Source organism: Thalassophryne amazonica, chromosome 12, assembly GCF_902500255.1.
Source record: "Thalassophryne amazonica chromosome 12, fThaAma1.1, whole genome shotgun sequence".
Lineage (NCBI taxonomy): Eukaryota > Metazoa > Chordata > Actinopteri > Batrachoidiformes > Batrachoididae > Thalassophryne > Thalassophryne amazonica.
The window spans coordinates 55894051-55920841 of NC_047114.1; the positions used below are offsets into that span (position 1 = coordinate 55894051).

Sequence of the window (26791 nt, forward strand, 5' to 3'; positions counted from 1 at the left end):
TCCCCTCAGAGCAAGAGTTTGGGTGCCGTCCTTGACGGTACTTTGTCATTTCAAACACACATCAATGACGTCACCTGGTCTGCATATTTCCCTCTTCGAAACATTAATCATCTACGCCCATCACTCACTTCTGTCAGCACGGCCATCCTGGTTCACTCTCTGGACACTTCCCGCCTGGATTATTGCAACTCTCTTCTCTTTGGTCTCCCCCAAAAGCTTCTTCATAAGCTCCAACTGGTTCAGAATACAGCAGCTCGGATCATCACAGGAACATCATTCATTCACCCCAACACCCCAACTCTTCAACAGCTTCACTGACTTCCAATCACTTACCGCATTGATTACAAAATCATCCTTCTAACCTTCAAGGCCCTCCACAACCTCACTCCTCCGTACCTCATAGAACTTCTTCACACACACACACACCCAGCCACACTTTCAAAATCATCATCTTCTGTCAGCCTCAACATTTCTCCTGCTCATTTGACCGCTGTGGGATTTAGAGTTTTCAACCGCTCTGCCCTCAACCTTTGGAACTCCTTTCCACCGGATATCCGTAACATTGAGTCTCTGGTAATTTTCAAATCATGTCTCAAAACCCACCTGTTCAATAAAGCCTATTCATCATGAGGTGCACTCATTCACTGCATAACTTTTGTCTTGTTTTAAACTGTTATATAATTTCTTTTTAACTGTTAAATGTCCTTTTATGTTTTTAATTCTAACCTGTTTATTGTTATGCTTTTAAATCTGCTTATTTCTGCATTATAATGGTATCCTAGGTTTTTTTTTTTTTTTAAGGTGCCTATAAATGGAATGTATTATTATTATAGATTGGTGGTAGGACATCCTTTGTGATGCTGTCTTTTAGCTGCCCAAGTTTGTTCAGGGTTACCACAGCAGATTCAGTACACATCCGCATTGGAATTTGGCATGTAATTTACACCAGATGAGCTTCTTGATGTATCTCCAGTTCTACATGGAGAAACACACACACAGTTTGTGCTCTGATGACACAGTCAGGTACAGACAAAACAGAAAGACTGCAGTAAATTATTTGTGATGAAATACCTGAACTAAACTGATTGACCATTGTTAACTGACATGGATTAACAACAAAAACTCCAGTAATCTCCCTTTGAAGAAACTGGACTGTCATCGTTTTCCTTCTTACAGTGTCAATACAGTTGTGTGACGTTCAACCAAATATACAAACTCTTTAGGAGGAGATGCACTCATGAAGTCAGTATCATGATACTGCTGCTGCTGGAAAAAAAAATAAAATAAATAAAAAATATATATATATATATATATATCTTTTCTCCCTGAAGATATCAGACCAGAAACACTTTACTTCATATGGGGCACCCCCATTGTTTAAAGTTTCATTAAACTCCACCAAATGGTTTTGGAGCAGCTGTGCTTACAAGAGACACATAAGGACCATAAACAGGTGACTCCTACATGCATTTTTCTTTATTCTGAAGAAGGGAGGTATAGTGAGTGTGTAAATCCTGTACTAAGACATCATTAAGAAATGTCCCAGTGAAGATTATTTTTGTTTGCAGGAGACAAATCAGGGGAAACAACATACGAGTATACCAATAAAGCTTTGTGATGCAACCACTAACTTTAATTTCTGGTATCATCCACTCCTCATGTGTACTTCAATCTGTGATGACCAACATTCACTATGTAAGGAGACTGTTTTGTTATAACAAATATTTCAATTTCATACAAAAGTAGTAATGTGAGATGTGTGTAGAGGACAGCAGCCTTGGACATTGCACATGGGAAAGCAGCCCATAATCAGCAGTGACTGCACATGCACTTCTTGTGTCAACAATACAGCAGTTAACAGAAGATTTCTCTAAGAACCCCACAGTGATGCTTTTTAACCAAATCAAATAATGAACCTGACAAGTAGTTTTTACACAAAACAAATTGTTTTTTTTCCTCGCATGCCATTTCTCAAATATATACATACATTTTCTTGAAAAACAAATCTACACATCAGTTAACAAAGTGCCTTATACAGACCCAATAAATTAAATTTTAAGAAATTCATTTCAATGTACAACAGAAATTTCATCTCAATCAGTTTACTCAGAATTTTCAAATGTCAAAAATTATTCATCTAACAATCCATGTGTGACTGATGCTGCATTGGTAATAATATTACCAATGCTTATGCACTGGTAAAATAAAATAAAAATCAAATAAATTGCTATTTTCTGAAGACTGACAAAATGTACAGTATAGTTTTCAAATACTAACTATCTGCTTTTCCTCTTCCTCTCAGTAATCCACAGTGCTTTTCTGAGGCGGGCTGTAGTTCAGGCGTGGCTGACAGGTAGCTGTGTCAGTGAATGAGACATGAGGGGCTGGAGCAAAAGTGAGTCAGATGTCTGGACTGGTGGACGAGAAGAACAAAATACATGACAGGGAGAGAGAAACATAGCCTTAGTGGCATTCTACAAATCTGGCCACAATGTGTAGACAGCGTCACACATATAATTTGCACACACTTTTGACACTAAGATGCCTGCGATAGAATGGTGGCATGTTCAGGGTGTACACAGGCTCGAGCGCAATGACCACTAGGATAGGCTCCATCCCTGAGCCCTAACTGGAATAAGTGGGTTCAGAAAGTGGATGCCTACGATATGTGAGGCAAGATAAATTTAGTGCCTTTCAATTTTTTTTAACCAGCCATACAAACAGATTTTTCTTTTTTTTTTCCCGTGCCACTAAAAATGTCTTCCATAGTACTTGATTCACAAGCTTCTAGCACCAATATGATTAAAATTCATCATGTTTGGAAATACTTTAGGACTCTGACCCATGTGGATTTAAATACAAATGTCACCATGAAACAGAGAAACTCTGTTTCACAGCAGCCATTTTAGGGTCAAACAGCAGTGCCGCTTGCTACTGTTGGCATTCTGCAGCCAAAGAAACATAGCAGACCTTCAATTAAGTGCCGCAAATAGTAAGTAAGTCACGTTTATTTGAAATGGGACAATGCATATTAATGAACATAGTTACATGTAAATATGCTGGATTGTAGCAGGATGCTAATTTCCATCCGTAGTCCCAGTAACATAGAAACAGACTAAGAACACACAACATACCAGAACAAATCAATCATGACAGAAAAACCGAATATACATACAAATATTTACAAATTCAAAGTGGCAACAATTGATCGTTAATAAGCAGCCGACACGTGGAGGAACCAAAAGAGTTTTATGATGATGGGTGATTGAGGTGCAAAAGTACTGCATTAAAGTGACAATTGTTACATACAAAGTGCTTCAGTGCCTGGTTGAATTGCGTATTACAGTACTGGGTTGTACTGTACGTTGCCCAATACACTCATTTGCACGTGCACAAGTGTAAATATTGCACAGGGTGTCCTACACAAGTTTATTGTGTAAAGACTACTAAACCATTTATTAACATAAAGTACACAAGGGCATTGTGTACATATAACTGAAAAAAAAGAGAGAGAGAGAGAAAAAACTCGAGTGATGCCTCCACAGTTAGGCTACAGATGGTTGCATGTCTGATTGGCCAGTAACCAAGCTTTCAACTGTTCTTTGAAGGTTCTGAAAGTGGTGCTCTCCCTGATTGTGACTGGGAGGTTGTTCCAAGCTTGCCCACCTTTTATGGATAATACGTTCTGACCAAAGGTGGTCCTTCTATGAGTAATCTCAACATAACATTTCGAGAGACTGCAAAAAAACATGGCTAATACCGATATCCTACCAGATATCCCATTGGGAAGAATGCCAGATAAATAAAATAATTAAAAAAAAAAAAAAAAGCTGGATATCTGCCAGAGATGTCTGCTGTGTCCATTGTTAACACTAATGTTAGCTACACTAACAACATTTATTTTCCCTTTGTAGAAAATGACTCTGTGGGTCATCAGACAGCAGTACAGTGGTTGGCACTGTTTCCTCACAGTGAGAAGGTCATGGGTTTGATTCCCACCTGTGGCCTTTCTGTGTGGCTTGCGTGTTCTCCCCGTGTTTGTGTGGGTTCCCTCCAGGTGCTTCGGCTTCCTCCCACATCCAAAGACACACAGTATAGGTGGACTGGAAACTTTAAATTGTCCATAGGTGCGCATGTGTTTGTTTGTCTATATGTCGCCCTGCAACAGACTGGCGTCCTGTCCAGGGTGTACACTGTCTCATGCTCTATGACTGCTGGGATAGGCTCCAGCCCCCCACAACCCTTAACTGGACTAAGCGGTTGAAGATGAGTGTGGGTCATCAGACACTATCAAATTGTGCTGTGGTTCACTGATGACGTGATGGATGGACGCTGACCCTGCACCCCAGAGCACTGGACTAACCTCGCAACACCCTGCCTGTGGCACCAATGACTATGTGTTCATCTCAATAATGCACTTTGTTTTGATGCTGTTCTGGTTTTTCTGTTTCCTGTTTCTTCAGCTTGGTAAAAACTTTGTAAAATCCATGTTATCTGTTAGAATGCCCTAAGCAGTGGGTCACCCCTCTGAGTCTGATCGGCTTGAGGTTTCTTCCTCAGCATCAGAGGACGTTTTTCCTTACCACTGTCGCCTGTGTGCTTGCGCTAGGGGTTTGGTAATGTTAGACATTACTCGTGTGAAGCGCTTTGAGGCACCTTTGTTGTGATTTGGTGCTGTATAAATAAAATAAATCATAGTTTTATAAAATTTTTGGCAGTTGTAAGTCACAAATTCCGAGTTCCCTATTCCTATGAAATCAAACATGAACTTCAAGCCTTGCGCAGGTGCATCCTCCTCCATGTCATCTTCACTCAGCAAACTCACTATAATTGTTATGGAATTCTGCCAAAACAAACATTTTTCCCAGCTATAATTTTATAATTAGCTATAATTTTGCAATGTACTAACTAGATTTCATCATAAACTAAATTTTGTGAAAAATTAAAACGAACTATAAGTAATAACAATTACACCTTTAATAAATGGCAAAAAATATTCACCACCACAGCAGTGCATGTGTGCGTATTTCTTACCATCCATGTAAGTCAGTGATGTGAGAAATGATGCATCAGGTGAAATATACGTTGCATATTGCAGATCGTCCAGTAAAGGTGGTGTGAGCTGACCAGGAGCTACTGATGTCAGTGTTGCAGGACCAGAATTTGGGTGTTTCTTTTGACGAGCTCGGCAGTTCTGAAACCACACCTGAGCAGGAAGAGACAGAACATGTGGCTGGTCTCAATGAACATTTCCAGCTTTAGGAGTTAAGGGTAGTGGCCAAGTGGTTAGTGCGCTTGGTTTCAGTGCTGAAAGTTCCCGGTTCAAAACCCACCCCTGCCACATCTCTCCATGTAATGTGGAGTTGTGGCAGGAAGGGCATCCAGCATAAAACGTGTGCCAAATTCAACATGCAGATCCACCTTTGATTTGCTGTGGTGACCCCGAGTGAAAACAAGAGAGCAGCCGAAAGGATTTACTTTACTAGGAGTTAACAGTTTTAAATCCCAAACTCATTTCTATGGTGTATAAATGAAGAGAGTTAAAATATAAAAGGACAACAAAGGTGCAGGATTTCATTGTAACCACAACTCCATGTGGTTAATACCACATTCAGCAGAAGTAAGGAGGTTATTGGCAGCGTCTGGTGCAGTCTTTGGTTGCAAGGAAAGCATGCACCCTCTTAGACACCCTTGGCCCATAGCTGGGGACCAAGCACAATCTAGTAGGTACAGCAGTGGACCACTCAGAACTGCAGTAACTAAAATTTTTACACACGTTTTTTTCAACGCAAATCTCTTATAATTTTATTCTGAGAGCTTTATTGCTGAAATCAGTTTCTTTGAAAGAGAGAAGCCAAATACATACCTCCCCCAGTAGAAATAATGAGTTGATTTATCTTTGTGTGGGATTACCTGAATAACTCTGCGACTGAGGCCTGTCCGTTCGGCCAGCTTCTGCAGGGTTTGGGCATCTGGGTTGTTATCTTGAGCAAACTGTGTTTGCATTACCTAGAAACATAAAGACAGAAGAAAAACATTTGTATGGTTGTTAATATTTTATAAAAGTATAAAGGATCAATTTAGTAAATTTAATTTTACAGAACTGTTAAATTAACTTTCCAATGTTTTTGCTGATTGGTTTTGTATCAATTCATTTTGGCCACCGATGGTCAACGATTTATCAAGCACACAATGTGTAGGCACCAAAGGCATACATTTTTGATTTATGTTGACAAAGAATAGTTAACTTGTATAATGTAAGACTCATGGCAACAACTTTCATTGTATCACATCAAATCCAAGACCAACATTCACCCTTTCTCGGGGACCAACAAACACAGAATGTCATGTGACATACTGCCAGCCATGATCCTTCATCAGAATATGCCTGGCATTAGGTTGACATCTACTTGCTGACATGAAACCAGCCGTAAGGTGCATGCGCATGTGTGATACTGCACATTATTGAAATACACATGGAACATAGATCCTTTATAGAATGGTCCCTTACTACATTTGAGCAGATAGGATGAGTTCATCAGTGAAACCACCTGCTGGAGTCAGTGGCTGCAAAGAAAACCTGCACCCTCTTTGCCCTTTCTGGAATACTTTGGACACTACTGATCTAAGTTAACAGTTCCTGATGTACCAAGTTGAACAGCCACCACTTCTTTTCTGTTTGACATAAAACAAAGGTTTTCTCTGTGTCTACATACTGTATAAGCAGCACTGGCATCAGTATTTATTAAAAAAAAAAAAAAAAAAAAAAACTCCCTCTCACGTCCACCTGGGAAGGGTGGTATGTGTGTTCCTCAAGCTTGAGTTCTCTACCAGAGGCCTCAAAGTTTGAGGGTTTGGCACAGTTGTTCTTAGGACTGCACTCTTCTGGACAGAGACCTCTGATGATGTGTCTGGAATCTGCTGTAGCCACTCTTCCAGTTTCAGGCTTACAGCTCCACTGGGACCAATTTGGACTTTACCTTCCACATCTGTTCCAGTTGCTCCTTCAACCCTTGGTACTTCTCCATTTTCTCATGCTCCTTCTTTCCGATGTTGCTGTCAGCTGGGATTGACACATTGATCACAACTGCAGTTTTCTTTCCCTCATCAACCATGGAAGGGCTTGGTCTTCCATGATATCTCCTCCTCCTGTTCCTTATCACATCTTCAGCCGCCTGAGGTGTTTTTGTAGCAGCTGATCTTGGGGGAGCCATCTTTGTGATGTATTCATGGATGCTTCTCATCACAGGGTTACTTGAGCTTTAGAATGCAACCATTGAGGGGGTGTGTCTTAGAATAATGCTTTTCCCCAGAATATCATGAAGCAGATCACAATCCATGACTCCTCCCGTTGACTCCCTGCCAGTCCATCGCAGGTTACTTCCCAAGGCTGGTACCCATTTACAGCTGGGTGAACTTAGGACAATGCAGATGAAGTGTCGTGTCCAAGAACACAAACAGGTAGTGTGAGACTGACACTTGCTTTGATATGCGGTAGGTAGGGGCACTATACAACATGCACAAAGCAGTATAGACCTGATTTTGAGTTACTGGTTTAAGGTCTAACACCCCTGCCTCAGTATATTACAGATTATCTGGTCAAATACACCACTGATCAGGCTAAAATGTTAAAGTCTGCTTGGAATTACAAACAGTGGCATGTATTACCTGTAACTGGTCCAGAGTGAAGCTTGTCCTGGCCCTCTTAGGAGGTCTGGGACCAGTGTTGGATCCTTCTTTATCTGCCACCACAGCCACAGCATTTAGTTTCTCTGAAACAGCAGACATAGATGATGTCACAAAAATAACTGACATTTTAAGACACCTGCATAGTCTCATTGAAGATCATCCTCCAACCTCGATTTTATTGTGGCTCAAAGATTCTGTTGGGACGGAAACAGTCATACAAGAATCACAGAGGCACAGACACCTTACAGTCTAATGCCACTTCATTAAACCATTCTGTCATTAATGCTTCTGTAAAATGCCCACTGCTAAAGCTATAAAAGGCACACGACTGGCACTTCCTGCTGAAATGTCTGCCATCCAGTCAAATTTAGAAGACAAAAGTGTGAAAGTTGCTTTCACAATGCTTGTACATTTGTTTAATAACATTCCATGAAGTGGCTCCTGGTCTATTCTGTTGTACACTGACTGGGTGTTGGGTAGTGATGTGGCGAACATTGTCTAAAATCCCTTGGTCAGCAAGGAAGGGTTTGCCAACCTTGACGTCATGGATGATGCCATGATCTTTGCAGAATCAACGGATATCCCAACTGCAACACTTGAGAAGCTGAGTGAGGAATCAGAGTGTCTGTTTGAGATTGACCTTGATGAAGGATGAGTTTCAAGCTTTCAGTGACTGCCTGACTTCTTCCAGTAGAAGTGTATCTGTATGCAACTGAAGTTTCAAACTTGTAAAGGGATTCACTTATCACTTTACTGTTATGTCTCTGGATCTTCAGCCTTTGAGATCAAGAGATGTTTTAGTGATGCTGATACCATTGCAGGAGAACAAATGTCCAAATCTTTCAGATCCCAGTGCTCCCTGGCTTACTGTATGGTTGTGAGACTTAGACAACAACCACAAATGACAACTGAATGTCTTTGGTACTTGTCATTTTCCAAGGATTCTTGTGTTCCTCTGGGATGACTGTTAAAGGAAAAGCTACTTACAGAGACTAAGAACAGACATACATTTTGGCCATGATGCAACACAGGTGCTTCAGTGTTACAGACCCCAGCAAATGGAAAAGGTCAAGGGGATGCCCATGTTTCATCTGGCTGCAGTAGATAATGGATACTTTTAGAGCAGGAGTGACTGGAGTCTGACTGATATGAATTTTTTGGGTGACTGGAGTCTGACATATGAATTTTTTGGAGGCTGATACTGATATAAATATTAGGGAGTAGGGGGGTTAAAAAAAAGTTATAAATATACAGTAGTGTTCAGAATAATAGTAGTGCTATGTGACTAAAAAGATTAATCCAGGTTTTGAGTATATTTCTTATTGTTACATGGGAAACAAGGTACCAGTAGATTCAGTAGATTCTCACAAATCCAACAAGACCAAGCATTCATGATATGCACACTCTAAGGCTATGAAATTGGGCTATTAGTAAAAAAAAAAAGAAGTAGAAAAGGGGGTGTTCACAATAATAGTAGTGTGGCATTCAGTCAGTGAGTTCATCAATTTTGTGGAACAAACAGGTGTGAATCAGGTGTCCCCTATTAAGGATGAAGCCAGCACCTGTTGAACATGCTTTTCTCTTTGAAAGCCTGAGGAAAATGGGACGTTCAATACATTGTTGAGAAGAACAGCGTAGTTTGATTAAAAAGTTGATTGGAGAGGGGAAAACTTATACACAGGTGCAAAACATTGTAGGCTGTTCATCTACAATGATCTCCAATGCTTTAAAATGGACCAAAAAAAAAAAAAAAAACAGACGCGTGGAAGAAAACGGAAAACAACCATCAAAATGGATAGAAGAATAACCAGAATGGCAAAGGCTCACCCAGTGATCAGCTCCAGGATGATCAAAGACAGTCTGGAGTTACCTGTAAGTGCTGTGACAGAAGATGCCTGTGTGAAGGTAATTTATTTGCAAGAATCCCCCGCAAAGTCCCTCTGTTAAATAAAAGACATGTGCAGAAGAGGCTACAATTTGCCAAAGAATACATCAACTGGCCTAAAGAAAAATGGAGGAATATTTTGTGGACTGATGAGCGTAAAATTGTTCTTTTTGGGTCCAAGGGCCACAGACAGTTTGTGAGATGACCCCCAAACTCTGAATTCAAGCCACAGTTCACAGTGAAGACAGTGAAGCATGGTGGTGCAAGTATCATGATATGGGCATGTTTCTTCTACTATGGTGTTGGGCCTATATATCGCATACCAGGTATCATGGATCAGTTTGGATATGTCAAAATACTTGAAGAGGTCATGTTGCCTTATGCTGAAGAGGACATGCCCTTGAAATGGGTGTTTCAACAAGACAATGACCCCAAGCACACTAGTAAATGAGCAAAATCTTGGTTCCAAACCAACAAAATTAATGCCTAGCAGATGTGAAGAAATCATGAAAAACTGTGGTTATTACTGTAGTTTTCCATTTTCTTCCACGCGTCTCTGTTTTTTTGGTCTTGTTGGATTTGTGAGAATCTACTGGTACCTTGTTTCCCATGTAACAATAAGAAATATACTCAAAACCTGGATTAATCTTTTTAGTCATATAGCACTACTATTATTCTGAACACTACTGTATTCTTAAAAATCTAGATTTCTGCCATTTCATTATCAAACCATTATGACAGAAATGTAATGCAGTACTGATGTTTTACAGTTGAAACATGAATTTCACTACAATCAACTATAAATACGAGGTGCATCCAAAAAGTATCCAACCTTATTTTATCCCATGGAAATAAATGAAGCGTGTGGTGGGAAGGTGTAGGAAACTTTCTTGCGCATGTCTGAATTTTTTTGTCATCCACAGAGCATGAGTCACGAGCAGTAAACAGAGTGAAGATGTGTACTGAAAATGACCGAGTGATTGGACATAATACAGAATTTGGTCATGGACCACTGGGTCAAGAACTTGAAGGATGTGGTGATTAGCATATGTTTGGTACATTCCATTTTGATATAGGGTTTGGGCATGCAGAGAGTGCCAGCAAAATTTCTGCTGAAGCTGCTGACAATGGAGGAGAAGCAACTGCATCTGAAGTCTCACTGCTGCTCATTCTACTCAGCTGACTCAAGCTTTTCTGGCATAACAACACTCCTGTGATTTGTCAGGCTCCCTACTCTCTCTCTCTCTCTCTCTCTCTCTCTCTCTCTCTCTCTCTCTCTCTCTCACACACACACACACACACACACACACACACACTTCTCCAAGCGGTTCTGCCATTGATGGACGCATTCTGTCAATCACTTGGTCATTTCAGCTTGTGGATGGCCTCAAGTTGTTCTGTCATGTTACAGCAAATGGAAATCTGACCGGTGCTTAGTAAATGTCTTCACTCTAAAGTTTGCTGCTGGCAACAGATGTGCTCTGCGGACAAGAAAAAAAATAAATTCACGCATGAGCAAAAAGGTTCCCTACACCTCCCCACCAAATGACAACGTGCACATTTTATTTGTTTCCATGGGATAAAATAAGGTCAGATACTTTTGGGATGCACCGTGTATAACAAACAAACACCATACGTCATACTGCCTTCAGTTGGATAGGCATTTGCTGTGCTGCATCATTCAGCATTTGTGTAAAATAGACATCAATTTTGGCCCTAATGTGTTTTTTAGCATAGTTATAAAACTGGCAAAAATAACAGCAATATACATATGTTTGCAATGGATGCAACTGGTATCATCAATGTTCCTTCATTAAGGATTGCGCTGAAGTCTCACAGATTGTTGTCTGCTCAGCATCTAAGACTGATCCAGCTAGACTTCAGGACCAGACTATTGATGCAGAGGAAAAGCATGGGCCATCTGCAAGGACAACAGCCACCTGGAACATTCCTGTTTGCTCCTCTGCCATCAGGGAAGAGGTACAGCACTGTAAGGACACAGACTAATAGGCTAAGGAACATCTTTTCCCCAGAGCTATAGCCTCCATCCCCCACCCACAAACATTCACTGACAGATATCAACATGTGCAATAAATAAAACAGTCTGTTTACATATCTAAAACTATCCTACCTCACTAAGCATTAAGCGCCTTAATAATTTATTAAGCACCTTTTTTGGTATTCTAAGAAGGTCTTGCCATTCTGTGAAGCTGTTTGTTGTTTTTTTTAAAGCTGCTGTTGTGTTGCTTTTGTGTATAGCTGTTTGGAAAGTGCCACCACAATTCCATTGCAGATATGCAATGACAATAAACATCTATTTTATTTTGCAGGAGTTTGTGTGCAGTCTTATTGGAGAACTTGCACACATGAACAGACCCTGAAAGTTTCTGGATTGGGTTTGCCAATGTCCAAAAAAGTCAAGTCTGGGAACATGCCTTGGATCAAAAAGACGAGTTGTTTCATATCTGAGGGCACTCCTGAAGAATCATAGTGCACAGCTGAATGGAAAGGATGCATAGGGAGGTGAGAAAGCAGGCTAAGATGTCCCTGAGAGTAAACAAGGAGGCACTTGTTGGAGTAATCTGATCGGGTGACTCACCATCTGTAGTCTAGTGACCCTGGGCCTGCTTACAGATTAATCAAATTCATTTGTTCCTCTCAACCTAAACCCCATCCCACCACACTCATGGCATATGATGGCTGAGTATTGGCAGATGCCTCTGCTTTATGGTCTCATTGGGCTGGCTACGCTGAGTAGTTGTATAATGCCAATTCCATTGGGATGTTGGACACTGCCAGTGCCAGGGTCCTCCTCTCATCAACTGCAAACCACAAAATTTGTCTGAGATCACAAAGGCAATGAAACTGATGGCAGAGAAAGCAGCAAGGATCTGCAAATTTGGAGCTAAACTCCTCCAGGCAGGTGGAAACGTCACTCTTTTGGCATTGCAAACAATCAGTCTGAGAGATAGGCATCATCCCTATGGACTGGAAGAAAGGACTCATCCCACTAAAAAGTAAAAGTAAATGTGACTGCCTGGATTGCATTCAGTAAAGGGGATATTAGAATGTTCTCTGTGTCAGGAATGATGCTTACAAGGTTTGTTCTAAACAGTATTCAGTCCCAATTATGTTCCACTCAGTAACCCAAACATTCTGGCTTCACAAGCGGGAAGCACACCATCAACCGCATCCTTGATCTGTGACTACTCATTGGTGTACAAATTGAATGCAAGCACAAATGTAAACTGGGCTTCTTTGCAGCAAGTTAATTTTGAAAGTGATCAAGCTAGTCACTGGGACATCCTGAGAACTCATGGGACCAACTGTGACTAGTTTAGTATTCTATGCATTTATCCTTCTAGTTCTAGATATGTTATTCAGCCTTTCAGCCATTGACTCACCGTTTTCCTTAGCACGTTTGATGTTCTCCATTATAATATCGTAGTGTGGCTTGCAGAAAACTCTGTTTTCCAGTAGTCCACATTCCTCTCCAGTAGTCAGCTGGCGCTTACAGGAGGTGCATGAGAAACAAGCCATGTGGAAGGTGCTTCCTCGCGCCCGACGCACCCAGTCACTGGAATGGATGTTACGGCCACAGCGAGCACAGCGAGTGCCATACCTCCTGAAGGAATAGTGTAAAGGGGAAGGAAAGGAGTCAACAGTTACATCAAGCTAATGTGAGGTGAGTGATTATTACGTCCTCGACGGATGTAATAATGTACTGGAATGGTCTCCTGCTTTGCAACACAGGAACCACAGTGGTGCAGTGGCTCATCATCTTTCCCAAAACTAAGAAAAGTCCAACCCACTCTCATGGCAGTTCGTGGCAGCATTACAAAAAAGTACATTCACCTATGGGTTCGTGACGGGGGCAGAAAAATGGGGCGCTTTTTGTGACAAAGGCACGAAATGTGGGGTGACGGGTGGAGTGGGGGCTTATGTGGTGAGGGTAGACACTAAAACTATGGTTACAGTTAGATTATAAATAGCTAAATAACAAAAAACCATGCCATGAAAATCTGGCACTTTTTGTGAAGGGGCACAAAAAAAAAACATGAGACTGGACTGAAAAGTCCACCAACTGTTCGTTTTGGTGTGTAGTTGGCATGTCCTGCGTGCTCTCCCCATGTCGCGTATGTTTCATCCCGGTGTATGTCCTTCCTGACATGATTTCATACTTTGACAGTGACTTAAATGAATGATGAGGTCTGTAAGCATTAGCCCTGGTAAGCCCCCTCTCACAGTACACACTGGTCAGGTAAAACTCCTTCTGAGACCCTCAGCAGGAGCAGAAGAACAAACTAGATTAATGGCTTACCTGAAGTAATCCAGTTTGCAGAACACCTGTTTATCTTTTATGTAGCAGCTCACATGCCGCCCGAGTGCAGCATTACACACACTGCACGAGAGGCAGCGCACATGCCAGCACAAGTCGTTAACCTAAGATGATGGGGGAGAAAAAGACACACACAAAGCATTAGGTTTTCGGCGAGATTAAATAAAAGTCTGACTTTATAGGTTCCCTAATTATGACATTTGGCTCACCAACTGACATGCTACAGCACAATTACATCTCAGCTCATCCCCAATGTGTTGTTCATTAATGCATATGATGTCTGGATCTGCTAAGGCAGCCTTTATATGCACTCCTCATTATCTCTGGATTCAAATGATGATGTCCTGACATCCCTTACTGTTGGATCTGTGCAGAAGAGTAACTTTCATATTATTCATGTGTGTGAGATGATGTGAATGTCTGCGGACTGGTCAAGAAAATTTTGCTAAGACTAGGGAGAAAAAGAAAAGAAAAAAAGCTTCTTCAGCTTGCTTACAAAGCAGAGTGAAGAGTGCATGGCTCAAATAATAATAATAATCACACATGGCAAATAAACTGTTTGCACTGGACTCTCTTTAATGTGCAGCCACAACCAATAAGCAGTGGCGGCGCTAACGGAGTGCAATAATGAGCCAAGCCCCCCTCAGCCACTCAATAATGTGAATAGCTACTGACATATTTGTGGATTGCAGTTTTGCGCTGAGAATCTCTCAGTATTGCGTAACTGAGCAAAGTTATGAATGTGTGTGTTCGGTGATCCATCAATGCTGAATCACTGTTCACAAACAGAATTTTCAGCTTTGCAAATAAACATTTATTTGTAAAAACCCACATACAAGTTACAAATCAGAAGTTTGTGGATCACAAAGCACGTGATTCTAAGTGATATGTGTGTGTGCATTGATCAATTTGCTATATATTGTTCATTTCAATGACATTTTGTGGAGCCCCTCCAACTTTTACCCCAGCTCCCCCAACAAAAAATCTCCTGGCGCCACCACTGCCAATAAGCCACAACCCATCCTACTCTTTTTTTTTTTTTTTTAAATAATGCTTTCCACAAATTTATTGATTTTATTTTTGCAATATACCAGCCACAGTGTCACAAGAGAACAAGGATAAATGCAAGCAGTTTTTCTTATCATTTAGTGTGAAAAAAATTAAATGTGGGCATAATTTTATTTATATATACACACACACACACACACACACACACACACACGCACGTTGCCTGTGAAGATCCACGGGCTCTCCATTGGGTAATTTTCATAAAATAGGTAGCTGATATTTTCCAAGGGTGATGATAAATTCTGCAGCTTCTATAAGGAGTTGGAATTGTGTGCGAGTCCAGAACGTTTTTAGAAACTCAGACCTCAAGAGTCTTTAGAGGAAAACTTATTTCTGGTTAATTATGTAATTTTTATGTTAATTTACTGTCTTAATGTATTTATAAATTGTTTAGGCTCTTGTTATCATATACACACACACACACACCATTATTACAATTTTACTTCTATTTTGTCATTTGATTTTTAAATGGACCAGTTCGTTTTAGAATTGATTTTAAAATTCTTTTGTTTTTAAATGTCTTCGTGGCTCTGCCCCGTTATATCTGTCTGACCTGCTCCATTTATATGTCCCTACACGCTCACTCAGGTCATCTGATTTGTCACAGTTATCCCAAGGTCAAAGAGGAAGCATAGAGGTGACCGAACTTTTTCAGTTGTTGCCCCAAAACTGTGGAATGATCTTCCTTTGCACATTAGGCAGGCTGATTCTCTCTCTGCTTTTAAATCTTCTCTTTGGCTTTTAACACAGTTTGACACATTGGTTTTTTAGTGTTTCTGGTTTTAACTGTGGTTTATTTATTTATTTATTTATATTTATTTTAACTTGCCTGTTCTTGTTGTGTACAGCACTTTGGTCGTTGGTATTGATTTTAAAGTAAATAAATTCTCAATAAATAAATTGAGAGATTGAGTTTCTGGCATTTTGTGCAGAAACACTTTTGTGCTGCAAACCGATTGTTGCAGCAGCTGAGTGGCTGGTCTCAGACAATCTTGGAGGTGAACATGTTGGATGTGGAGGTCTTGGGCTGGTGTGGTTACACATGGCCTGCGGTTGTGAGGCCAGTTGGATGTACCGCCAAATTCTCTGAAACACCTTTGGAGATGGATTATGGTGGAGAAATCATTTAATTCATTCATTTAATTCATGAACAACAGCTCTCTTGGACATTCCTGCAGTCAGCATGCCAATTGCACGTTTCCTCAAAACGTGCGACACCTGTGGCATTTGTGCTCTGTGATAAAAATGAACGTGGCCTTTATTGTGACCAGCCTAAGGCACACCTGTGCAATAATTATGCAGTCTAATCAGCATCTTGATATGCCAAACCTGTGAGGTGGGGTAGATTATCTTGGCAAAGGAGAAGTGCTCACTAACACAGATTTAGACAGATTTGTAAACAATATTTGAGAGAAATAGGTCTTATGTGTGTATAGAAAATATTTTAGATGTTTGAGTTCAGCTCATGAAAAATGGAAGCAGAAACAAAAATGTGTTTGCATTTTTGTTCAGTGTATAATGATTATTTGCCATCCCCTGCTGGAATGGTGTGCGAGTCCAGAATGTAATTATCAGCATCTATTGATCAATGTTACCCAATATCCATAGTTTCTCCAAAAATATTCATCCTATCAACTCTGTATTTTGGCAGCATTCATCCTTGACCTAAAATACATAAGCATACTAAATGGCAACTGTCACCTCTCCACAGTTTGTCTGTGATCGAAGTTACACACATGCACGCACACAGAGGCCAATTGGCCTTTAATATATAGAAACGCCCCCTGCTGGAATGGCATGCGAGTCCAGAATTTAATTATGAACATCCATTGTTCACTGTTGGTTAATATTCCTAATTTCTCCAAAAAAATATTAGTCCTATAAATTTTCCGCGGTGTTCATTCTTGACCCAAAATGCATAAGCTTACCAAACCGCGGCTCTCCTCAGTTTCTCAGAGGTCGAGGCATACACGCAAGCACACAGAGGCCCCTTGGCTATTAATATATATACACATACAGATGCATCCAGAAAGTATTCACAGCACTTCACTGTTTCCACATTTTGTTATGTTACAGCCTTATTTCAAAATGAAGTAAATTAATTTATTCCTTCAAAATTCTACTCACAACACCCCATAATGACAACATGAAAAAAGTTTTTTTTTAATTTTTGCAAATTTATTAAAATATGAAACTAAGAAATCACATGTACATAAATATTTAAACCCTCTGCTCAATTTCTTTGCTTAAATCTATGAGTACATTTCTGTTATATTGTAAAATTACAGCACATTTTATTGGGGGAGGTGATGGTCTAATGGTTAAGGTGTTGGGCTTGAGACCAGAAGATCCTTGGTTCAAATCCCAGCCTGACTGGGAAATCACTAAGGGCTCTTGGGCAAGGTCTTTAATCCCCGAGTTGCTCCTGGTGTGTAGTGGCAGCACCCTGACATCAGGGTGAATGTGAGGCATAATTGTAAAGTGCTTTGAGCGTCTGATGCAGATGGAAAAGCGCTATATAAATGCAGTCCATTTACCATTTACTTTGTTGATGCACCAATGGCAGCAGTTACAGCTTCAAGTCTTCTTGAATATAACGCCACAAGCTTAGCACACCTTGCCCAATCATAGGTGTGCCAGAAGCTTGGCACACCTATGATTGGGCAGTTTTGCAGCACCTCCAAGCTCCATCCGGTTGGACGGGGAGCATTGGTGCACAGCCATTTTCAGATCTCTCCCAAGACGTTCAATGGGATTCATGTCTGGGCTCTGGCTGGGCCACTCAAGGACATTCACAGAGTTGTCCTGAATCTTGGCTGTGTGCTTAGGGTCATTGTCCTGCTGAAAGATTAACAGTCACCCCAGTCTGAGGTCAAGGGAGCTCTGGAGCAGGTTTTCATACAGGATGTCTCTGTACATTGCTGCAGTCATCTTTCCTTCAATCCTGACTGGTCTCCTAGTTCCTGCTGCTGAGAAACATCCCCACAGCATCATGCTGCCACCACCATGTTTCACTGTAGGGATGGTGCCTGGTTTCCTCCAAACATGACACCTGGCATTCATGCCAAAACGTTCAATCTTTGTCTCATCAAACCAGAGAATTTTGTTTCTCATGGTCTGAGAGTCCTTCAGGTGCCTTTTGGCAAACTCCAGGCCGGCTGCCATTTGCCTTTTACGAAGAAATGGCTTCCGTCTACCCAGTATCATGCAGGCCTGATTTGTGGGTTACTGCAGAGATGGTTGCCCTTCTGAAAGGTCCTCCTGTCTCCACAGAGGAATGCTGGAACTCTGACAGAGTGACCACCTCCCCGACTAAGGCCCTTCTCCTTTGATTGCTCAGTTTAGACGGGCGGTCAGCTCTAGGAAGAGTCCTGGCGGAACTGATATACTTTCATTTACAAATGATGGAGGCCACTGTGCTTATTGGGACCTTCAAATCAGCAGAAATGTTTCTGTACCCTTCCCCAGATTTGTTCCTCAAAACAGTCCTATCGCTGAGGTCTACAGACAATTCCTTTGACTTCATGCTAGTGATGGGATGAACAACACTGGTGCGTCAACACTGTGCCGAGCACACAAGAGTGAAACCCCGTATCGGTGCGCGTATCGCTTTAAGAAAAAAATCACGTGACCGATACAGGAACTGTGTCGTTCGGCTGCGCCGTGCCAAGTTATGTTTATAAGGAAACAAATTGTATCGACATGTTGCGGATTTGTTAGATCAAGTTTTGCTGGTGGATTTTTGCTTGCCCTCACCTTGCTCCACTGACTTCATGGCATGTTCAAAGACGTTTCCCCAGTCTGGAATAATTTTGATCTTTTGACGCCAAATAAGATAAATCTTTTTCTCCTTTGGGCATTGTTTACTGTTATTTTTCCAATTAGATATGTTTGTACTTCTTTACAATACTGGAAGAATAACCAGAAAACATATCCACACCTTTATCAACTCGCACTGAAATGTTTGTGCTCACCATCTTCATCTGTACCCTGTGAAAGAGTTTTTCTAAGGCAGGGGAACTGCTGTGTAAGAGGAGAAATCGCCTTGGAGCAAAGACACTTCAGAAACCTTTGTTCTTCAATAAAAATGCATAAATGAATCTATTTTCAGTCTTTTATTTTGTATGCTTTAACACTTAAGTTAACAAATTTCCATACACAAGTTACAAATTTTAACTATGAATTTTATTACAAATTTGCAATATTTTACAAACCAACTCAGTTTAGCATTTACACAAACAAGGTTTTAAGCAAATTTGAAACTCTTCCCATGAACAGCTTAACTCGACACACAAATTGAGCACATGAAATTATGCAATGATGGGATCATATTTTAAATAGAGGACTGGCGATTAACTATTTCACAGGCTGACATTGCGTTTGCAGCATGGTAACTTTTCCATCTTATTTACCTGCAATGATTTTATAACTACTGCAGGGGTCACTATTGAGCGACCAACACAGTGTCAACACAGTGCCAACACAGTTTGTGTGGTGTGTCAATACACTCCTTGAGGTATCATCATCCCATCACTACTTCATGCTTGGTTTGCATCATCAACTGTGAGCTCTTATATGTAGACAGGTGTGTGCCTTTCCAAATCATGTCCAATTAACAGAATTTACCTCAGGTGGACTCCAATTAAGCTTTAGAAACATCTCAAGGATGAGCAGTCGAAACAGGATGCACCTGAGCTCAATTTTGAGCTTCATGGCCAAGACTGTGAATACTTATGTACATGTGGTTGCTTAGTTTTTTGAATGTGTGTCTTTATATATATATATATATATATATATATATATATATATATATATATATATATATATGTGTGTGTGTGTGTGTGTGTGTGTGCACGCGTGTTAAAATCTAAAAAACTTTTTTCACATTGTCATTATGGGGTATTGTGTGTAGATTTTTGAGGGGGAAAATGAATTTCATCCATTTTGGAATAAGACTGTACCATTGCAAAATGTCAAAAGAGTGCAGCGCTGTGAATACTTTCCAGGCGCATTGTTGCTTCTTGTTAGCATAGTGGTAAGTATCCCTGCCTGTCATCTGGGAGACAGAGGTTTAACTGTCGTCATATCAACCAACATTTCTAGTTTCAGTTATTCTTTGCGTTCATGTATCTCTGTAAGATTTGGGTTATTAAAGTTAGAGCGAGGCTTAGGATGTCACCATAACCAACACATAGTTACAGTTACTGTAATGATCTCCAGTCTAAATAAAATTATAGTGGTGCCAAAGAAAATTCTTTTTATGACTTAAATCTTAAAAACCCAAAGGATGTACACTTTAATGCAATGGCCTTAAACAAACCAAAACTGATTTTGGTCCCATCAAGATAACAGTGAGATATCAGCTGGGTTTGAGTGTCTGACCTTGAGAAGATATTTGTCCACTATCTCCACACCGCAGGAGGTGCACAGGGTTCTCCCCTGCAGCGAGCCGGCGACGGAGGAGGAGGAGGACAGGGAGGATGGAGAAAAAGACTCATCCTCAAAAATATCCTCAGGCCCAGAGGAGCCCTGTAAAAAGTTAGAATGACAGTTTAAGTGTCACCACTTACCAAATAGTCTTCACTAACTAAACGATACATACAATTATTAAAACTTAAAAAATATGAAGCCTTTAGCCATGTAGTCCATAACTAAAGAAGGTGAATTAACGACAATAAGGATTCATTTCAAACTGAGAGAGACATCTTTTTGTCTTTTGTGGGAATATTTTTATTACTATGTTCCAGATGTAACAAAGTGCTCGTTATCTGATTCAGCTTTGATGTTCACCACCTGCCCGCACGTGCCACTCCACAAGTCTGGTCTGTGAGACTTAAACCTCCTTAATTTGACATTGGAAACACCTACTGTGTCGATTAGCTGATATTCTCCGTGTGTCTGAATGAAAACAGTCTCGCTTGGAACCGGTTCTTTCTCCGACATGTCGACACCGTCCGCTGCACAGAACCCCTGCGAGTCCTTCAGGTAATAATCCCCCACTCAGCCAAAATACTACTGATTAAAAAAAAAAAAACAACAACAAAAAAAAAAAAACACCTCCAAAACCAAGCTTTTGTTGCTATACGTTTTGGGGCTTTTGGCGTGTTTCGGTAGCAGCTGTGACGTTAACGTTTTAACCATTTAATTTGATGAATAATTCACAAAAAATAAAAATAAACAAAAACTGGAGTGAGGAAAATCAATCAGAAGCCGCTCCGCGTGCGTGCGCGCAGCTGAACGTGGTTCTGGCTAATTAGGCGCACGTGCGCCACGCACGCTTGTGTTTGGCGGTGTATACTGTTTTTACCTTTATGTAAAACTCTTTAAAATAAATCAATGTTAACCTTGGTGTGAATGTCGGCAAGCTGTACAATTGGTTGACTAATTGCCAGTTTCATTTTTATTCCTTGCATCACAGAAATTACCTGCAGTTTGAATTATTTTACAGATATAATGCATATTGCAACCCAGTATTACGTTTTATTCGTATCCCCATCACGAAAGCATGATACCTGTGCAAGGTTCTTGGTTCAATTCCCAGTCCTGCCACATATCTCTGTTATGTGTGTGCTTTTTCCTCAAAGAAACATTAAAAATCAAAGTCTCACAAGTTCTTATTTACATATAGGCATTGTCCTCCTATAATTGAAATTTAATGCCTGAAGCATCTCACTGCGCTGGATATGTATATATGTATGGAAAGATCACAGCCAAAAATATTCCAGGCCTGTGGGACTTACAGCAATAAGCTAACCCTGACATAACAAACCATCATGCTGTGTTTTTGAGAGAACTCCAGATGGTGCCTGTGTTCTGTGCAATCTGCAACATTCTGACCTGGAACAAATCAGAATTCTGCTGCTGTGCAAAACTTTTGAAAGTGTATTTCAGATTTATTTTTTATATATATACATCTCATCTCTAACTTTTAAATTTATACTCATACCATTTAACAAAGTAATTTGCTAGGTTGTTGAGGCCTTAGGTTTAGAGATTTCTTCTGACACCACAAGTAAGCAGCACATTTCTAAAAACTGCAGCCAGTTTCAGAAGTGTATTTCCCTCGCTTCAACTCTTATTTTCTGTGGAACATGTACACTTGGCAGAGGTGCTTTTATCCGACTGAAATGATCAAATCAGATTGATACCTCAAGCATCTATGCAAGGTTCTGATTTGGTCAGGGGCACAGAAAGCAGACCCTAACGTAGATGTTTTGATAGTAGGAGGAAACCCACACAGCCATGGGGAGAACATGCAAAGTCCACACAGAAAGGAAATAGACACCCATGGACTCAAACCTCAGAACTTCTTTCTGTGAGGTGCTGTGCTAGGGGTGTAGGGAAAATTTAACTCTCAATGAAATATTTACTGAAGTATGACTGGGTCAAGAAAGCTATTTAACATTATATAATGGCTGAGTGGATTCTTGTCATTTTGATTGGTGCTTTGTATGTCATGTGACATGGATTATTCGTTCCATTTACCATGGAATTTGGTTCAATGCGTTTTGTACCTTTGCACACTGCTGCCAACCACACCCACGCACACACTAGTGGGGGCGGCATTTGGTTAAACATGGCAGGGTTTGTTTTTCTGATGAATTAAAGAACAAGTTAATTAACGGTGCCGATTCTTCTTCTAACACACAAAAACAAGTCCACTACCCCGTAAGCCGCCTGGAGGCATGAAAAGCTGTTAAGAGGATGTTAAAGCAGGACGAATTTCTGATGTGGTTTTTCACTGAAGTTAGGAAGTACACAGTCACTGCACAGCATCATGGACTATGTCGTCAGAATTATTTTTGGACTCCTATTTAAAGTTTGTGTTGGATTTTTGATGTCAAAGCAGCAGTGACGCACCAAAAGTCCCTTTTCTGTTGTTTAGAAATTAATATCTCAAATGACAAGGATCTAGCCATTATATAAAACAAATAATAAATGTTTTACAGTCTTTCAATGGAACAAATATTTAATTTGGTGAAGCCATTCAACGAGGCGAAGCCGAGTTGAATGGTATGTTCCAGCTTTCACCTCCATGAAATATTTGTACCATTGAACTCAAACATTCATTATTTGTATATTATTGCATGTAATGTTCATTTGCAGTGCAACAAACACATGCCTCCAGCAACACAGTAGTTGATGGCTAAAGGGATGGGCCTTGGCAGTGGTACGCATCATTCTGTGCAAATGGAACGTACAAAGTCCAGCTTTCACGACTGCATTGCTGCATGTCATCATTGACTTTAAAGTGAAGCCTGGCAGAAGCTTGAAGCTTGCAAACTTGTATATGGAGTGTCTTCTCCACTCCATGACAGGATTTCAACTGTGGCAGGATAATTGAGAAAGTTGAAGACTCTGAAGTTTACCACAAAACTTATGTATGATGGCTCACAAATGATATGCTTTGGTAACAGGCTAGGACGTGGCATAGCTAGGTCCTGGTGTTATCTAGAATGTATTTGTTTAAATAGTTTGTACATATCTTCACTTATTTATACTCAAATTTTTCACTTGGTCTGCTTTGAGTCGTATGGGTGATGTCCTTTTTATCTTTTCTTATTCTCAAGCTCTGTTGTGGAATGGTGCCCCTAATCTCATTGTACAATGACAAATAAAGCTTCTATTCTATGTGGCACTGCCACGACAAACTAAATGCACACACATCAGTCAAGGTGGTGCCAACATGCAGTAGGGTGGTCCTTATTTTGTAAAGTTTTGAAATGTAATACTCTGACCCCCTAAATAGGGTTCCAAATGATGAAAAAAATTTGCTGTGTAAAAAATTTTGTTTGTATAAATACATTTTTAGATGTCTGCGATATAATGCTATACAAACTAAAGCTTAATGGTGCCCCAACCCATCCTAAGCAACCTATCAAAAGTCCTCCTGGCTTTCAAGCTTTAGTTATACATATATGGGCAATTGTATGGTAACGGAATTACAACAGCAGCAAAATCTGGACATATGAGGTCTGTCCATAAAGTAACGGTCCTTTTTATTTTTTTCAAAAACTATATGGATTTCATTCATATGTTTTTACGTCAGACATGCTTGAACCCTCGTGCGCATGCGTGAGTTTTTCCACGCCTGTCGGTGATGTCATTCGCCTGTGAGCACTCCTTGTGGGAGGAGTCGTCCAGCCCCTCGTCGGAATTCCTTTGTCTGAGAAGTTGCTGAGAGACTGGCGCTTTGTTTGATCAAAATTTTTTCTAAACTTGAGACACATCGAAGTGGACATGGTTCGAAAAATTAAACTGGATTTCAGTGAAAATTTTAACGGCTGATGAGAGATTTTGAGGTGATACTGTCGCTTTAAGCACTTCCCACGGTGCGAGACGTCGCGCAGCGCTCTCAGGCGGCATCATCAGCCTGTTTCAAGCTGAAAACCTCCACATTTCAGGCTCTATTGATCCAGGACGTCGTGGGAGAACAGAGAAGTTTCAGAAGAAGTCGGTTTCAGCTTTTTATCCGGATATTCCACTGTTAAAGGAGATTTTTTTTAATGAAAGATGTGCGGACGGGTCCGCGCGTCGGCTCACATGCCGTCGCGACGCTCCGCCACAGGAAAAACATCTCTGTTGGAAGCCTTAAGGACAAGTTGGAACATGTCCAGCTGTTAAACAATTTCTCATATACTCACTCCACTGAAAGCCATCAAAAGCCGCCTGGATTTTACAAATTTTTATCAACACGGAGGTGTTTTTCCTGTGCCGCCGCACCGCGCCGGCTGCGTCCCGACGCGCGGACCCGTCCGCACGTCTTTCATTAAAAAAATCTCCTTTAACAGTAGAATATCCCGATAAAATGCTGAAACCGACTTCTTCTGAAACTTCTGTTCTCTCACGACGTCCTGGATCAATAGAGCCTGAAATGTGGAGGTTTTCAGCTTGAAACAGGCTGATGACACCGCCTGAGAGCGCTGAGCGACGTCTCGCACCGTGGGAAGTCCTTAAAGCGACAGTATCACCTCAAAATCTCTCATCAGCCGTTAAAATTTTCACTGAAAACCAGCTTAATTTTTCAAACCATGTCCACTTCGATGTGTCTCACAGGTTTAGAAAAAAATTTGATCAAACAAAGCGCCAGTCTCTCAGCAACTTCTCAGACAAAGGAATTCCGACGAGGGGCTGGACGACTCCTCCCACAAGGAGTGCTCACAGGCGAATGACGTCACCGACAGGCATGGAAAAACTCACGCATGCGCACGAGGGTTCAAGCATGACTGACGTAAAAACATATGAATGAAATCCATATAGTTTTTGAAAAAATAAAAAGGACCTATACTTTATGGACAGACCTCGTATGTCATCTAACCATGACAGACTAGCTCAGATTGTAATTCCGTTACCGTAGAATTGCCCATATCATGAAAATTGCTAAATTGTAATGCTTTTGATCTGCCTCTAAAAATTAATTTATACAAACAAAATTTTGCATAGCATGTTTTCTCAACTGGAACCTGTTCGGCGGGGTCAGAGTATTACATTTCAAAACTTTGCAAAAAAAAAAAAAAAAAGACCATCCTAATGTGCAGTAATGAAATTCAGTCTGAACAAAATAGTCTGTCAATGTGTGTGTATGTGTGTGTATATATATATATATATATATATATATATATATATGGCGTGTACACAGTCAAACTGAAATCAGAATGTTTTTCCAGAATTTATGCATGTATTCAAGCATTGTGAATGAACTAAAACGAGCTGTAAATTTTGTCTTCAATTGAAATCATGCAGAGCTTGAGCGTGTCTTCATCATCCATTTAATTGCAAAAAATACTTTAGTTTTCCATCTTGCACCATATTTACCTTGAAAATATTTGACTAAATTGCTCACCGTACTGCTGGAAACAGAATTAAACATCTTCAGTCAACTCTTCAGGACATCCCCGTTCATCCAGATGTTATTCCACAACAAGCAGTTCTTTCTTTGAATGTGTCCAGTGTACTTGAAATTGTGAACTCTGTTCAGTTTTGTCCTCAGACTTTCTTTACACACAGCTCATAAGAGCCACAGATTTTTTTGTTGTTGTTAAAGTAGCTACAGCACCGCCCACCCTGTCAGACTGATCCGCCTGCTACATCATCATACACAACATTTTCATTGAGACATCCACCCCCCCCCCCCCAAAACAAAAGTTAGAATATGCTCAGCATATTTATATAAACTGCTGCCAAAACACGTTGCATAATATTTGTCTAATTTCTCACCAGAATTTTTAATGTAGACTTGAGTGATAGTCTTAATATAAAGTGCAGATTAGAGACTTTGATTACAAATTTGGTAAGATTCTTTTTTACAGCATGAGATTGTAACATTGTTTAAATATCAACATTAAAGATATTTTAGTGTAAATTAATGTACAGTGCATCTGGGAAGTATTCATTGCTTCAGTTTTTCCAACTGTTACAGCCTTATTCCAAAATGGATGAAATATTTTTTCCCTCTGTTCTACCCACAATACCCCATAATGACATGTAAAAATTATTTTTTTTTTTTTAGATTTTTGCAAACTTAATAAAAATATATTAAGATCACATGTACATACATATTCACAGACTTTGCCATGAAGCTCAAAATTGAGCTCAGGTGCATCCTGTTCCCAATAATCATTCTTGATGTTTCTACAGCTTAACTGGAGTCCACATGGGGTAAATTCAGTTGATTGGACATGATTTGGAAAGACACACACCTGTCTACATATAAGATCCCACAGCTGACAGAGCACAAACCAAGCATGAAGTCAAAGGAATTGTCTGTAGACCTCAGGATTGTCTTGAGGCACAAATCTGGGGAAGGGAAC

General features: G+C 40.4%; 1 protein-coding gene across 1 annotated transcript; it reads right to left on the reverse strand.

Moving 5' to 3' along the window:
* Window positions 1-1505: 1505 nt before the first annotated feature.
* LOC117521763 (LIM/homeobox protein Lhx8-like) lies at window positions 1506-26066 on the reverse strand. Its single transcript, XM_034183108.1, has 8 exons — window positions 25825-26066; window positions 20364-20510; window positions 13896-14017; window positions 12979-13199; window positions 7669-7772; window positions 5914-6009; window positions 5035-5206; window positions 1506-2413 (listed from the first exon to the last, which is right to left on the reverse strand). The coding sequence occupies exons 1-8, from the start codon at window positions 25849-25851 to the stop codon at window positions 2337-2339; spliced, it is 966 nt and encodes a 321-aa protein (XP_034038999.1). The 5' UTR covers window positions 25852-26066; the 3' UTR covers window positions 1506-2336.
* Between the last annotated feature and the right edge of the window lie 725 nt (window positions 26067-26791).